Source organism: Diplotaxodon limnothrissa, linkage group LG7 (genome assembly GCF_057381915.1).
Source record: "Diplotaxodon limnothrissa isolate DT_005_m linkage group LG7, D_limnothrissa_male_GT1.1, whole genome shotgun sequence".
In the NCBI taxonomy this organism is placed as follows: Eukaryota; Metazoa; Chordata; class Actinopteri; order Cichliformes; family Cichlidae; genus Diplotaxodon; species Diplotaxodon limnothrissa.
In genome coordinates, this window is record NC_140602.1 from 50,403,702 (window position 1) to 50,420,683 (window position 16,982).

A 16,982-nucleotide genomic window follows, 5' to 3' on the forward strand; every position below is an offset into this window, starting at 1 on the left:
AAGGGATGTTTTATAATGAGGTAACGACTCTACAATATTAGAGAGAAAAAAACAAACAAAAAACAGATGCAAGCACTAGGTGACAGTGGGAAGGAAAAACTCTCTTTTCACAGGAAGAAACCCCTGGCAGAACCAAGCTCAGGGAGGGGCAGTCATCTGCTGCCACTGGCTGGAGGTGAAGGGAGGAAGACAGACATATATACTATGTCCTGAAACCAGCCAATGATGTGACAGTAACTCATTTAGGCATGTTTAAATCAACCTGCTATCTCAAGGGTTTACAGAAGATGGTATAAAAAGAGAGCAAATATGCAGTTGGCAGCAGTTCACAGGGTCAAAAGGCCTTAAGGCAGGGTGTCCAACTCCAGGCCTCAAGGGCCGGTGCCTGCAGGTTTTATCACACTGGAACAACACACCTGAATCAAATAATGAGTTCATTACCAGCCTCTGGAGAACTTCAAGACATGTTGAGGAGGTCATTTAGCCTTTTAAATCAGCTGTCTCAAACCTGCAGGTAACCGGCCCTTGGGGCTTGGAGTTGGACACCCCTACCTTAAGGGGAATGGTCAAATTGCTTTAAGAAGGCAACAGTAACTCAAATTGCAACATTTTGTGGAAGAGCATCTCTGAACATGCAACCTGCTGAACCTTGAAGCAGGTGGGGCAGCAGAAGAGCACACCGGGGGTCACTCCTGTCAGGTTATGTTGCATGGACTTCGCAAAATTGTTGGATAACAGAAGAAAAACTTTGCAGCATTCAGATGGTAGGGTCAGAATTTGGTATAAACACCATGAAAGGATGGATCCATCCTGCCTTGCATCATCAGTTCAAGGTACTGATGGTGCAATGCTGTTGGGGAGATTTTCTAGAGACACTGCGACTACCTGAGGATTGTTGCTGACCATGTCCATCCTTTTATGACCACAGGGTACCCAGATTTAATTTGTGCCACTAAGAATTCAAGCAGGTCAAGCAAGCCAAAAGGGGGACCAGTTTGATATAACTAATAAAGTGGCTTGTGAGCACATAATCACATACAAAACACTTCCATTTCTACCTTTTCTGTTAATATGGGCACTTCAAGTTAAGTGTAGTCTTCAGTGGAGTGTGAGCGAGTGTGTTTCCTCACCATCGTCCCTTCATGATGTGCTGGTATATAATTCCATCTCTGAGGATGTCTTTGTAGAAGAGCTGATAGGAGAAGAATACCAGCAGCACGGTCACTGCCTCAAACAGGATGCTATAGGTGATGTCACTAAAGAAAACAATGTAACACAAAGAGTTCATGTAAATAAACAAACTCAATTTTATAGCTAAACATCTGCATAAAATAATATCTATAAGCATTTCATGCATGCTTTCAAACAGAATAGATTGATATGCTCTCTTGGCTGCATTGATGTCAACATCTCTTCATAAAAGGATGACAGAGCACTGCAGTTAGCTGAAGGTGGCAGCACTACATATCATGCCTTGATGGTTCTTTTCAGACCCGTTTTATGACTAAAAACATCTTTTTTGTAAACAGTTTATCCATTTATATCAAAAAATCCAGACTCTACAGTACATTTCCTACCTTGCTAAAATGCCAATTCTTAGCACACTACAGGTCACGGAGTTATAAAATGATGCTCATATGTACGCGCCCTTAGTTCAGTTTTCAGCCTTCTTCCTATTAATCAGTGACGAAAAATGATTTTTTTAGTTTGTCTGTTAGATTTCTGCCAATAAACTCCATTGTTTATTGGCTGAAAACGGACAAAACTTTTAACTTGGAAACTATGATTTTACTAGTGTGGCATATATTGTCAACATATAGAAATAGCTGTATCAAGATTATCATGTCACATTTGACCTCTGATCTCTCCTTCACTATCAATAGATTGATCTGAAGGTGATAATAATGCTACATAGAGCCATCTAAAACTATGTTTCTTATTGCCATTGTTTGTATCGATAACCTATAACTATCACATTACATTGTACCTCTGACCTTTTCATCAGGGTCGAATAAGGTCAACTTTTCATTTGAAGCTTTATCTTTAAAATTGTCTGTTTGTATTGGCAACATTTGGGAAATGATACTGGTATATGGGGATTGTAAATATCACATTACAGTTTGCATCCAAATATCACGTCACATTTGACCTCTGATCAAACGTTTACATTTCACATCTGCCTTTATTTTACGTTGACCCCAAGATTTGCTGTATCTTTAAAGAAAGTATTGGCAAAAGAAAGAAAATGAGCTGCTTAGTTAGTTAGAAACACAGGGTGGGCCATTTATATGGATACATCGTAATAACATGTGAATGGTTGGTGATATTAAAGTCCTGTTTGTGGCGCATTAGTATATGTGAGGGGGCAAACTCCTCAAGATGGGTGGTGACCATGGTGGCCATTTAGAAGTCGGCCATCTTGGATACAACTTTTGTTTTTTCAATAGGAAGAGGGCCATGTGACACATCGAACTTATTGGTAATGTCACAAGAAAAACAATGGTGTGCTTGGTTTCAGCGTAACTTTATTCTTTCATGAGTTATTTACAAGTTTCTCTTTGTTCACAGCCATTGACATGTCGAAGAGGTAAACACGTGAGGAGCGGATCGAAATCGTGTTGATATCTGGTGAACGCACGTCACATGGCCCTCTTCCTATTGAAAAAACAAAAGTTGTATCCAAGATGGCCGACTTCTAAATGGCCACCATGGTCACCACCCATCTTGAGGAGTTTGCCCCCTCACATATACTACCACAAACAGGACTTTAATATCACCAACCACTCCCATGTTATTATGGTGTATCCATATAAATGGCCCACCCTGTATACTACAGTGTATATACTGTAGTGTAATATTATACAAGAAGCTCAGGTTGTTCCTGTTCAGCCATTTAAAAATCAGAACCTACAATCCGTGACCTACTCTTACATAATATTTCTGTAATTAATTTAAGTAAACATTTGTCATACTACTAATATCCAATTCAGGGCTGAGGGGAGCTGGAGCCTATGTCACCCGGACAGATCAGCTCTCACAGTTTGCATAGAAACAGTGCATTGTGCATGATAAAGGCCCAGTCATGTCAAAACATTGTCTTTTGAATCCAGTACATACTTAGAAGCTCTGTGTGAAGTCTGCACATGCACACTGCACTCTTTAAGCCAGTTTTATGGGCTACTTAAATTTCTGTTTTGAAATTAATTCCATTACTGCGTGCTGTTTTTTAGCTTTGCAAAGTACTTTGTCACCAATCAGCTACTGTTTTAGTTGGATACCTGTGAATGGAAAAATAACCACTCTCGTACTCGTGAGACAAAGCCACAAAAAAGGCACAGGAGTCTGCTTGGGACTTGGGGGAAGCTAACTAAAAGAATGGTGGGTTTCCCATCCAAGCCAGGAGCACGTAGAGGGGAAATGGGCTAACAGCCACAAAGTGGTGAAGGGAAGAAAAACAGAGAGCGATTTTAAGCTTGGAACAATGAATAATGTTGGAATGTTGAATGCATTTACACAGGAGCCACAGTTTGATGTTTGGAGACAAGAGAAGAAAAGGAGAGCGAAAGGTGAAGAGGTGCAGAGAAAATAGAGGCAGACGGTGAGAGAAGGTATCCGGAACGACGCACAGAACAAGTGGAAGATGCTGTGACAAGAAGACGTCAATCATGATTCGACAAATTTATTTTGAAAAGCTCGAGGAGATTGCTTTTCTAAACATATTGCGTGTACTTTTTAAAAAATCATTCACTTATTGATAAGTAAACACAGAGGATGTTTGTGTTCACACCGCCCAGCGGGACTAAAGCCTGATACAATTTTTCAAACATTATGTTCCCTCCACTCCCACTCCCTGGAAATGCTCCTAAACTTTCATTCCAAGCTTTTTCTCTTCCCCCAAACAACCAACACTTTCGCTCTTTCGGATCGCCGTGTTGCCAACATCAGAGTTCCAGCATGTCAGTATGCCGTGTTCCTTAATGGATTTCATCTTCTCTTGGTTAGTGACTCAAGACAAGAATAAGCAAGCGCAGCACGCAAACAGAACAACACATACAAACTGCTTTTCATTAGCTCCTAAGTCACTAACATGCTACTCATATTAACAGGGGGAAACAAGTGATCACGGACTATTACAAGTCCAATCACTCAGGCAATGTTTTCAAACATTTAGGCTGTAAGCATCTTTCTCACCGTTTCAGAATAGCTCTGACATGCCCGACCTTTTTAGAGTGTTTAATTCACCTTTTTCCTCACGCAAAAGACGGGAGAGACTTACAGCAGCGGCACTTCAACGATCAGGTGAACAAGGTTGGACAGCAGCTCCTCAAGAAGGTCTTCACTTCCTGTTTCTCCACAAGGGATTGATAAAGTAAATATATGAAAAACACTGAATATAAGACAGTATCAGGTTAGTTGTCGCAACTTTGCTCGACTAATCTGCCACTAATCCAATCCTTAGTTCCCACAGGTCGCTCTGTGTTTTCATGTCCATTAAACAGAGGAAATAACACAGTACTATTTAATAAGGATATCACACAGAATCCATTTCATACTTTCGTCATGATTATAATTGCAAAAGATGAACAAATGATGACAAACCGGTAGAACAACAAAGTCTAAAACTGTTTAATGTTAAATCATATTTTCCAGCAGTTTAGCACGATAATTCCTAATGACATAATTAATTATATTAGTGTGTCCTGAACTCACATAAGCAGCAAGAAACTGATGGAAGGATAAACCATTTTGCAAAGACCAATTAATTCAACTTCATTCAATTTAAGAGACATTCAGAATTGGCTTAAGTATGAAAGGAAGTCTCGTACATTTGACAGTTATTATATGAGACATCTAAAACTAGGCCATAACCTCTGTTACTCACTTCCAAGAACTCACTTGGAAACCAAAAACGTAAAGAATGCTGAAGATTTCCTAACAGATAATGTGACGTTTTGCGTAAGGTGCACTCAAGTGCAAAAAACTCAAGAAATTTTCAACATTGCTACTGATTCTAAGAGAGCACCTTTTTTTTTTTTTTTAGCAAAATCTTTTCAAGCTGACTCTTTTGTGTAGTCTGTGGCCCTGCCTGTGAAAAAGATACTGGAGCTCACCTCCGCAGGATCCTGGTGCCCTCTCCTGGTAGGAGAACTGCTGGTGCAGCTCAGCTTCACTCATCTCCCTGATGAAGACCTTGAGCAGACAGCGAATCATGAACAGTGCATTGTGGGCCTGCCAGATAAAAAGCTGGCTGTGGAAGAGAAAAACAAAACCAAGACATCTCATGGGCATGCTTCTGGGTGGTTAAAAGATGGATTTGCATTTCATTTAACAAAAAATTACTAGTGGCAGCTTTTCAGCTAAAAATCAGGGCTCTCAGATGACTGAGAGTGAGCCAATAGCAAGTCTTTGCACAGCCTATGGGTGTAACAATAAAAGTATGTATGGCTGAATATTATGCTCATCTGCTACTAGTAAAAGTGATAAATAAGCTCTAAATTGGCATAAAAACTTTGCGAACTCGTAATCTAAGCGTTTCTTGATTAACTCTAACTCCAGCAATGTCGATGAAGCTCAGTCTTTGACACAGTTTTGTCTTTTATACAGCTTTAAACACACTGAACATTTTAAAAGTGTTTCATGTGTATGAGGGCTTTTATTTTTGAAAACTAATCTTTCGCTTCCTGCTTTCCTCAGGTGCCTTGTAGAGCTTGTAGTGGCTTCTGTAAGAACAGACCTGGCACTACTTTAACATCTGTGGAGCGCAGTGACACTTCTGGGCTGATTCTGAAACATCTGGTAAAAATCCATTGATTGTATCCAAACTTAAATGCAAAGTAGCTCTGACTGAAGTATTATCACTGTGACACGACCACAAAGAAGCTGGGGGTGAAGAATTTTTGCATTATGCTCAAAACTAGGCCATAACTTCTCTGATATGCCATTTACAGCTGACATTAAAATGACATGTTTACCTGGATAGTTATCTACACACAATGTGCAAAGGCATCTGAAGGCAGCCAGATCACACTGTTATCAAACCCTAGAAATATGTAAATGCAATCCTTACAGCATGAGCAGATCCTTAAGTGGGGAAAAAACAGTCTGCCCAACATCTGGAAAGCTCTGCTAGTAGGGGAAAACCTCTTTTTTGACAAAGGAAAATTAACTAGAGGAACTTTAGCTGCTTTGTCTCCCTTCATCTGTGATGTGGCACATTTAAGAGGGATTCTATGCCCAACCTAAGGCTCTGGGTTTTGAGAAAGAAGTGTAACTTAACAGGAAGCAACATACTTAATCCCCTTTTTAAAACCTTTTTAAAAGGAATAAACTAAACATATTTTGCATTTAATTATTCCGTTACATGTACCTAGTAACTCCCCAAAACTGCATAAGTTTGAGAAACAAACACGAAAGAAACCACCCACTGCAAGCCAAGTTTCACAACCACTAAAGACCAATACTGAGGTGTATGTCAGTCTCTGCAATTAACTATTTGCACACACCAATTATGTCACACCAAGAAAATGTGGATTTGTGGGACAGACCTGCTATGAAATGTGAGAAAAAGAGAAGAGGAACAATAACTCCAACTTCTAATGCTGCTCAGCACAGAAGGAAGAGTTCCCACCCAAAACATTTGGTGACTTGGGCAGAGTCGGTCTCTGTGGAAATGGAGCTTTGGCTGTGAGCGCTGATTATTGCCACATACGTATGTTGATAGTTATACCTCTGCAGTTTTTCTCATGGGAAAGTGCAACTACTTCAGCGTTCCTCTCTCTCAAACAATAAGTGGCCTGCACTGAATCCATCACTGACAGTCAGTACTTCCCCTCTGAGGTTCTCATACTCACTCTTGGCATTCTGTAGAGATTTTCAGCTCTTTGGTTCTTCCCAGGAAAATTCTCACCAGAGCGCCAAAGTTCCCCGTTCTCGGATTGTTTTCAACTTGGGGGGGGGGACAAAACTTTATTATTAAAAGCTTTACATAAACTACAGAAACCTCAAAATATGATAATTTAGCATTCAGTAACTTAACTGTTATGATTAAAATTCAAACTCTTGAGAAGTCAGTTTTCTTTGGGACTACTCAGACATATTCTTCCATAAACACGTATTATGTGAAATTATTTATGCAGTAGCTAACATACTGAGGATCTTGGCCAGGGGTATGACAGCTTCTTCCAGTAACTTAGAGTCTCCACTGTGAAACAAAAAAAAAAACAGAAGAGAACAAGTCAGGTTAAAATGGACAGAAGGAGCTGACTGCTTGAGTAACCTTCCCTCTGCTGGAAACTCAAGGTACTACACAACAATAAGATGCAAGTCAACAGGGACAAAAAGAACAAAGTTAAACAAATGTCTGAATAATACATACAACATGCAAAGATACAGAGCATGACTCAGTTATAAATCATGGTTTAGTTAAAGGCACTGGTCGCTCATCTTCTTGTTCTTTTGGATGCTCCCATTGGGGGTCACCAGAGTGGATCATCCTGCTTCCATCTGACCTAAACCAAACACCCTCCTCTGCATGTCCTTCTCCACATCCATGAACCTCCTCTGTGATCTTCCTCTTTTCCTCCTGCCTGGCAGCTCTATATTCAGCATCCTTTGCCAAAGATGTCCACTCTCTGTCCTCTGCACATGTCCAAACCTACAAAACTTAACTTCCCTCCCTGATTTTGTTTACAAAATGCTCAACCTGCGCTGTCCCTCTGTTATACTCATCTCCAACCCTGTCCATCCAGGTCACTACCAATGAAAACCTCCATGCACTGCTACAGCTTTACATTCTCACAGTAGCTCGGTGCTTGGAGAGAAATCCTCCTAGCGCGAATAAACGTACCTGTTTGGAGGCAGAACCTACAGAGAACGGGGCTCTAATGTGATTGGTCACTTTGATGGACACTTCAGGTTACTGTGTTAAACTGAGTTACGATGTAGAACCGAAAGAAACACTGTATTTGTTTACAATATGAAAAATAAGAACGCTTTCCCGATCTTACATAGCTTCTATCATTTAAAAAAAAAAAAAATCATCATAACGAGAGGCACACATAATTTCTAAGAAGAAGATCAAATTGTTTTATAAAATGTGAACAAATATAAAATAGTTTATTGTTGCTACCAGTTGTACACATCTGGCTACAGGGCTCCACTGTAATAGTTCATCCAGATAATATTTCAGGTTCTTTGAACAGACAGTCTGTGGGGTGGATAGGAGAGTAAGATGTGACAGGCTGTTGTTGGTAGGTAGCTCATTTGTCTGAACTAGTGTCTAACAAACAGTTCAGGTCGTTGCTATGATGCTGTGGAAATCTAAAGGCTCTTATAACTATATTACACAGCATACTTGTAACCGCTATGTGCAAGGTGTCTAATTTTTTTATGCATTGTGGTTATCTCTGTGCCGCTAACCACATGATTAACTTTAGTCATGTCTGTTGTATCCCAAAAGGTTGATTCTGTTCATCTGGATGTTGCGTTTTCAGTGGGAGAAACGTTCCGTCACTCATCCAAGTGACTTCTTCAGTCTCAGCTGACTGCAGGTTTCCCCAATCTTATAAACAGTACATTTGCATAATGCCTGAAACCAGCACCAATGAATGAACAATGGGCTGGGAGGTGAGTTCCTTGATCATTAGTAGGCAAATTCTCATGACCATTGATCAACAACTACTGATCAAAGCACTGATCAAATGTTTCTCCCACTAAAAACGCTACGTCCAGATGAACAGAATCAACTTTTTGGGATTTACTTACCTGGATGATTGAGCATCTGCTTTCTGTTGTCACAATGTTCTAGAAATCATTTTAAGTTTTGTTTGGTAAGTTTATATATTTGTTTGTTTAAATCCTAAAGTTCATAAAGAGACTAGCAAAAACAATATTAAAGAGCCATTTCTCCTCTGTACTTAAACACTGTAGAATTCCAGGCCATGTTTGAAGCACTCCCATCTAGTCACGTATGTGCAGTTACACCTGTTTGCTGCAGACAGAACAACCTTTTGTTGACAGGTTTAAATGTTTGTATTTTGGCCAAACTTACAATTGCCAGATTCTGATGCAAAATTCCTTTCCTGATCATTGTATGACATTTTTGTTTTTAATTTTTTAAATCATAGACGATATGTAATACTGTACAACAGATTAATGGGACAGCAGTGCAGAGGCTTCAGAACTTGCCTTAGAATTCTCTGGTTTAAAATATTTCTTTAACATTACCGGGACAGTTGTCTGTATTTTCACTGCTGCACAGCAAACAGTGACTGTTGATGATTAATTTGACAACTTTATTTGTTTACAATTTGAAAAACAAAGTTTAAAACATTGTTCCGTCACTCAGTGTAACCCAGTAAACTGAAGAGTCCATCAAAGTGACCAGTCACAGGACCCCAGGACCCCCATCCTCCTTTCGGCTCTGCCTTCAGACAGTGAAAGTATAGTAAGTAGCAGAGAGTTACTCACGAGACTGTAAAACTGTAGCAGCATGTAGCAGCACGTCCAAAGCAGACACTCTTGTGTGCACGATGGCTTTTTTGGTGTGCGCAGCTGCTGAGTTTAACGTGCAGGCGCTTCCATTTCACTCAGATAAACAGTTGTCAATACAGGTGAAGAACAGAAGAAGAGGCAGAGTTTTCTCAGATTATTAGTAATTAAATCATTAGTGGTTTATCTTCCTAATACTTTGAGAAATCTGTCTGTTCTTCTGCTGTATTGACAACCATTCCTGTGAGCAGCTTTAGAGTTGGTGGGAACCTGATTAAGTGTGGTGCCAGACTTGACCATCTTTTACATTAACAATACCCCATACTATTACTCTTAAATGTAACCATGACAACAGCAAACACTTATCCTGACCTACACCTAATTTTACTTTACACCATTTCCTGTTTCTGTGCTATTTTAGCTAGCTGCTGGCTTCAACTACTTATTTATCATGGCACAAAGACAGTGACACTGGCCATCATTCAACTTTCAGAACAAGAGGAAATTGTGCAAAAAGATGTGTGTCCACAAACAATCAGTTTGAAGGTCTCTTGTTTGATCACGTCTCACCATGTGACTTTTTGCGTTTTAAATAATTAAAGATTTATTTCTTTTTGTTTAAAGGCCAAGTGCCTTACACAACTACAGGGTTATAAGCCTTTGAACAAATAACAGAAGTAGAGCCATTAGGGACAGCCAAACCCACTGTTGCAATACTGGAGAAGAATGACACGCATAAAACGCTGCATGAAAGTGCTACATATGTAACCAAGCCATTAGAAAAAGCAACAATGTTCCACTTTCTGAACCTGCAAGTGCTCAATGGGTTCACATGACTTTCATCATTAAAGGGTGAACATGAGGTTTCTTAAAATGTCATACAACAAAATTTGTTAAGAAATCTCTGTGTGTCCTTCTGTAGCAGACACAGCACTCCAAGAGCACTAGTTATTATAAATTACCATTCAGTAGTTTGATTCAATATAGCAGCAACCTGATATTTTAGCTATTTGTGTTTATCTTATTGAGCAGCAATTAGAGTGTAAGGGCAAATACACACAGGAAGAAACTAATACCAGAAATTTCAATGTTCAAACGGACGACTTGAAGTGATGATTACTCATGACCGACCCCCACTGTCCAAGTATACAGCAAACTGCTGTATACTTGGACAGGGCTCAACTTTTTGCCTTAATACAGACAACACTATTTCTCAGTCTTATTTTAGACAAACACTAAGTATGAATGCAAAATGTTACATGTGCCTTTTGTTTCTGTTACTTGGTAGATACTGTAGCTATATTTATTTTATGAATGGAAAACGTCACAACATTAGTAGATTAATATGTAACATCAGTCAATCAGTCATGGTCCACCTGAAAGCGAGAACAAGGTGCCTTTCCTTCTCAGTGCTGTTTACAAAGGAACTAAACGTTAACGGTTAACTGGTCTGATCACAGCCAAGCAGATCAGCAGCCCTGTTAGATCATTGCTCAGGTGATCTCTGCAAACCTCCGGTTTACAGTTTAATCTTAAATCTCGGGTGTAAATCTTAAAAGGACTTTCTAACTAGAAGGCTTTGTTCCCTTGTGGTGGAGGGAACAAACCATTATTAAAAACATCAGGGTATCTAAGGGCTGCAACCCAAGAAAATTCACTTATGTCAATATGAATTTTTCCTCCACTCTGTTTGCCTTCCTGACTTACTGCTTGTTTTGTTGGTTTTGATATGTGAAGGTTTCATCTGAGTGATTTAAAGCGTCACATTGTGTATAAAAGTTATAAAGTACAGTAAAGTGGTGTTTAGATGTCATAGCCTCAATTATTTGACTTAGCTAATAAATTACTAATTAAGTAATTGAAACGAGCAGAGTGATGCCAAGTAAAAGTTATGTGGACACCTCCCCACACCCGATTGTGTTGCGAGGTGGGGCAATTGTTTATTGGGCTGGCTATGGAACATCCTAGATATGTCTGATGGGACTAATGTGCTAGTAGGGTAGGATGTCATCGGGGATTGTAGTTGCCATGGATGGGTGTAATTGGTTTGCAACAATGTTAATGTGAGTGGTCTTTTTAAAGTAACATAAATGCTTGGAGACAAAGCAGAACACTGCAATGACTGTTTGCGGTTTTAATGTGATGGCTGACAGGTGTATTGAATTTCAGGTGTGTGCCTTAACACAGTGTTCCTTTTTACCTGCTGGTGGGACTGATGAAGGTGAAGGAGATGAGCTGGTTCCAGAAAGGGTCATTCTCCGATATGGACTCTGTGCCCACCAGGGCCTTGAGGCTGGGATTATCGGACAGGTCACTGACCTGACTGGTGTTGGCTCCCATCTTTGCTGGCTGTGCTCAGCCAGACTCGCTGCTCTTCACTGCTTTTTCACCAGGCATATGCCAAAACCTGGGACAAAGAAAATGCTTTAATCTTTGGAGGCACAAACAATAAACAACTGGGCTTCAAATTAACTACAGAGTTAGCAAGTTCATTAAGGTTAATGTGAGAATGAATGAGCTTCTGCTTACATTTATACATCTCCTACACTCAGATCTAAATAGGAATAGACAGAGGCCATCCTTGTCGCTTTGGGCTTTAAGAAACAAGGGCACCAGGGGTGCCAGGGATGACTGTGGTTCAATTGGATAGGTTCGATCCCTGGCTACTGCAGGTTGCATGGGGAAGACACTGAACCCAGAGTTGCATTCACTGGAGTGTAAATGTTTGATTAAAAGCACTTAGACATATAAAATGTGCTTGTATGAATATGTGTGAGTGTGTCTGTGTGTAAAGTTGTGATGACACGTGCTGTATAAAGTGCTCTCAGAGCTTAAGCGCAAGAGTGCTATATACGAGTGAGAGCCAGTCTATATACACTCCTGGTTCTTCATGTTCGTGCATTACAAAACCTGTAAAACAGATCTCACCAACTCAAACACAAACTCATCCTTGAAAGCCAAAGTTCACAGCATCACAGCAGGACGACACACACTGAACCAGGACATGGCTTTTGTTTTTTTTCTAACGACACACCTTAGACACACAGGTGTAGTCAGCATAAGTGAAGTGGAGTACAGTATTTACAATATTTGCAGTGCTAAACCATAAAGGACAATTTTTCTTTCTCCAGCAAGAGCTAAAATTACGTTTTCATATTCATTATATTATTTCAACATTTACTTTAAATGACACTATTTAAATATTTTTTTTAAATCTACTTGCACGACGTTAGCTTGACCATACTGATTTCAAGCGCAGGAAATAGCCTGCAGCTTAGCAGTTTTCACAGTAAACAATATAAACTCAAAGTCCCACATAAGAATGAAACAGGCGCTAATAAATTTCTCATTGAGGAGTGCTTTGGTTTAGCCAGTGGTTAATAACGCATATACAGAGAGCAGCCAGCTGACCGCTCAGCTTACCTGTCATAAACGCTTCTCTCAGCTCTCCGCGGCTCTGCCGATTCCCAGGACCGTTCAGGGGCGACTACTGTCTTTTAAAGTGACCTGAAGTTTAGTCCAGTTGATTTATTAAGTACGAATGACAAAGGAAAGGGTCTGAAATTGTTTTGTAATTCAGACAGTTAAGTTTACTCTACATACTCCTTTCCTCCATGTTTTCCACGTAGCCACCCTGTGCGTAATGACGACATATGGGCGTTTACTACATCTTCTTCGTGTGTTCGTCTGGTTGGAAGCTATAGAACTGCTGCCCTCTATTTTTATAACTTCTCTATTTTACATTTTTTTAATAACTAGTGCATGCCCATGCTATCGCATTGTTTCGGCTGTTCGTAAACTAACAGCAAAATATATATTAATAACATAAGATTAAAAAAAATAATAGTGGCAGTACATGTTGTTTATATGTTTAAAAAAAAAACTTTTATTTTAGGCTATTGCTAGGTGATTTTAAGCATATATATTTCGAATTATGGGGTGTCCTGAGGCATCTTGGAAAATTGGCAGCCCGGTCAGCATCATGGTGAACGTGTTTGAATAAGGGGAAGCCAAGTTACACAACAGAACATATGCAGACACAGTAACAAGTCAATAATAGCATTCACTTCACTGGCTTAAATGTGGCTGATCAGTGTAGGGTATATTCCAATACTATAAAGATATTAAATGTTATTAACTATATTTTTCCTTTTTGAGCAATGTGTGACAAAGACAAACGTTTCCCAGCTGCTTCTATGTCTGGAGTAATTCTTGCACTGTACATGCAACACTGTTACTACTGGCAGTACACATAAATGTCAGGTCTAAATTTTTAGTTTATACCTACTTATACTCTACTCCCTCTTCACCCACGACTGCAGACCTGCTGATGGTTCCAACACCATCATTAAGTTTGCAGATGACACCACGGTGATTGGCCTCATCAGTGACAACGATGAGGCCGCCTACAGGGAGGAGGTGGATCGTCTGGCTGAGTGGTGCGACAGAAACAACCTGCTGCTTAACACCGAGAAGACCAAGGAGCTCATCGTGGACTACAGGAGGAATGCTGACCCACATCCACCCATCCACATTAAGGGGACGGCTGTGGAGCGTGTGAGCAGCTTCAAGTTCCTGGGAGTCCACATCTCCGAGGATCTCACCTGGACGACCAACTGCTCCAAGCTGGTCAAGAAGGCTCACCAGCGCCTCTTCTTCTTGAGGACTCTGAGGAAGAACCACCTGTCCTCAGACACCCTGGTGAACTTCTATTGCTGCACCATCGAGAGCATCCTGACCAACTGTATAACAGTCTGGTACGGGAACTGCTCTGCCTCGGACCGGAAGGCGTTGCAGAGGGTCGTGAAAACTGCCCAGCGCATCGCCGGAGCACCACTTCCTGCCATAAAAGACATCTACAGGAAGCGGTGTCTGAAAAGGGCTGGGAAAATCATCAAAGACCCCAGTCACCCATCACATGGACTCTTCACCCTCCTGCCCTCTGGGAGGCGCTACAGGAGCCTCCGGACTAAGACCACCAGGTACCGGAACAGCTTCTTCCCCACAGCTGTCAGACTCCTGAACTCTGCCTCCTGACATCTGACCCACGTTAAACTCATGGACTGAACATACACACACCCACAATGGACAACTGTACCCTCAAACACAATAACAACATGGACTGAACCACCACTCACAACCACTAGCACTTTATATAGCCTCTGTAGAAACTATCTACACCCTCACTTATCTTAACTGCACTACTGTATAGCTCTGTGTAAATAATCATTCTGTACATTCGATAATCTTTAATCCTACAACTGTTTACAACTTGCATAGTTCCCATTTCTGTATAGCTGTATATCCCAGATTCTGTAAAGTTATTTATTTCATTTCATATTCTGTATAGTTTTTCATATTTATATCCTGTTCATATCCTGTACATAGCTTGTACTCACTACAGCCTGTACATACTTATAGTTATAGAATATTCACAACATACTTCATACCGTGTACATTATAACATACCATAATAGACCCATTTCTGTAATATACTCACATATCTATATTATTGCTAATATATATTGTAATATATCTATATCACTAAAGCACTTCTGGATGGATGCAAACTGCATTTCGTTGCCCTGTACCTGTGCATGTGCAATGACAATAAAGTTGAATTCTATTCTAATTCTATTCTATTCTACTTTCGTGTCAAGTTGCTAACATTCTTTCATATTTATTTTAATTATTTCAAAGTTATATGAACAAAACAGCTTTCTTAACAACTCAAATATGAAGAGAACACATTATTCAAAATGAAGAAAAAGCAGCAGAAGCACTTAAGAGGTCTTGTTTATTTTATTCATTATTTATGCTTAAAGTTTAACTTACAAAATCTATGTCCTTCAATACAATAAACAGCTGTATCAATTAATGATTAACAGAAAATATATCAACAAGATGGATGACAAAAATAAAAACAAGCTCCAAATAACAATTGGAAGGTTATAAAATCCAATTAATTCTAAGGTGATTTATAAGTTAATTTATAGTTTCTCTAGAAGAATTAAATATTTACATTGTTTCTGAAGCATTGAATATATTTTGAGGCGTCAGTCTGTCTTCTTATCCGTTGCTATTGTAGATCCATTAGCAGTGGCCTCGCCGTTGCTTTCAGGCTGAAAAACATGAGTGAAATTTTTTTTTAAAACTTCAAATCAAATAACTATGAAACTTATACGTTAAAAATGACACAACACAGAGACCCTTTGAGTGGCTCCTATTAGTTTTACTATCATTTTTAGATATATTCGCTCTATATACCAGAGCTGGGAAATATTTCCATAATTATTTTTAAGTTTCTTAATGAAAACATCACAAAAATTTTCCATTTACTTACCTTGCAAGTCCCATTACTCTTTTCACTAACTTTTTGGTCATTAGCACTGGTCTCCTGCACTGCCTTTTTGCTCCAGAATATATTAATAATGGGTGAAATAAAAGGATAGAGATAAGGCTCCAGGAACCTCTTGTAGACCCACAAGAGGACAGGAATCACAATACAGGGAATGCACACCATAGCTGGTAAAAATGGAAAAACCTACAACAGAGAAAAAATATTGTGAGTTGTAAAAAAAAAAAAAAACATAGTAAGTTTATGGTTGGTTGTTGAGATATTGCTACAAGGTTCCTGTAGAATGATTTACTAACATTTCATGAATTTATTAACATTTATACAATAATTAAAAAACAAACAAACAAACAAAAACGACAAAAACAAAAACAAAAACCCCACATCAAACAATCCAACATGCACTTTAAAACACGAAAATAAAGCAAAAAACATATTGGTTGAAATGACAGAAATGTGTACATAATTTGAAAAGTAACAGAATCTTGCTTTATAAATAGGTTACACAAATTTAAAAAAGAAATTTATGGCATATTTACAACAATTACTGCCTACGTTAATTTTAAACTCTTCTGGTCTATATACGTTAAAAATGACTGTACTGAGACGTTTATTATTTTGTTTGTTTTATTTATTCTGGCAGCTTGGGTCTTCCACACCGAGCGACCTGTCAGCCATACTGACGTTTTCAAAGCTAACCTGAGCTACCTTAGTTAACGGTGGAAGGAAGCTTTCTTTCACACGACTACACAAATTACTCTGTTCGTGATTTCTGTTGTTGTGTGCTGTAAATTGTTTTTCGATCATTTTTTAACTTGACACAGTTGACACACTATTGGTTTCATGCTCTCTAAGCTCAAATAAAACAGTGAGCTAAAGCTAGCGTCATATCACACCCGGTAGCTTGTTATGAAAAACTGTCACCAAAGTTCAGACAGGAAAATAAAAAGATTTGAACTGTTACACGAGGAAAAAAGAATAAAGACTCTCACCTCTCCCAATCACAAAATGATGTTGTCACGCACTACCGATGGGCAGAGTATGTTTTATGGCGAAATATCTGGAATGTTGCTGACGTAAGACGTACTTTAATCCAACTTCCGTAGAAGAAGAGCGACAGGCGGAAGTTGTTCATCAC

General features: G+C 39.4%; 2 protein-coding genes across 2 annotated transcripts in view; both read right to left on the reverse strand.

Moving 5' to 3' along the window:
• dym (dymeclin) overlaps positions 1–13,106 on the reverse strand; it is a 59,641-nt gene extending 46,535 nt beyond the window's left edge. Inside the window, exons 1-7 of the mRNA XM_085359847.1 lie at positions 12,913–13,106; positions 11,690–11,896; positions 7,149–7,201; positions 6,852–6,945; positions 5,112–5,248; positions 4,277–4,343; positions 1,131–1,256 (exon numbers count right to left, since the gene is read on the reverse strand). Of these exons, the coding sequence (XP_085215973.1) occupies positions 1,131–1,256; positions 4,277–4,343; positions 5,112–5,248; positions 6,852–6,945; positions 7,149–7,201; positions 11,690–11,829 (617 nt within the window). The 5' untranslated portion in view covers positions 11,830–11,896; positions 12,913–13,106. The remainder of the gene's footprint in view (positions 1–1,130; positions 1,257–4,276; positions 4,344–5,111; positions 5,249–6,851; positions 6,946–7,148; positions 7,202–11,689; positions 11,897–12,912) is intronic.
• Positions 13,107–15,285: 2,179 nt separating this feature from the next.
• On the reverse strand, positions 15,286–16,925 carry c21h18orf32 (chromosome 21 C18orf32 homolog). Its single transcript, XM_085358343.1, has 3 exons — positions 16,837–16,925; positions 15,833–16,033; positions 15,286–15,611 (listed from the first exon to the last, which is right to left on the reverse strand). The coding sequence occupies exons 2-3, from the start codon at positions 16,010–16,012 to the stop codon at positions 15,546–15,548; spliced, it is 246 nt and encodes an 81-aa protein (XP_085214469.1). The 5' UTR covers positions 16,013–16,033; positions 16,837–16,925; the 3' UTR covers positions 15,286–15,545.
• Positions 16,926–16,982: the final 57 nt, after the last annotated feature.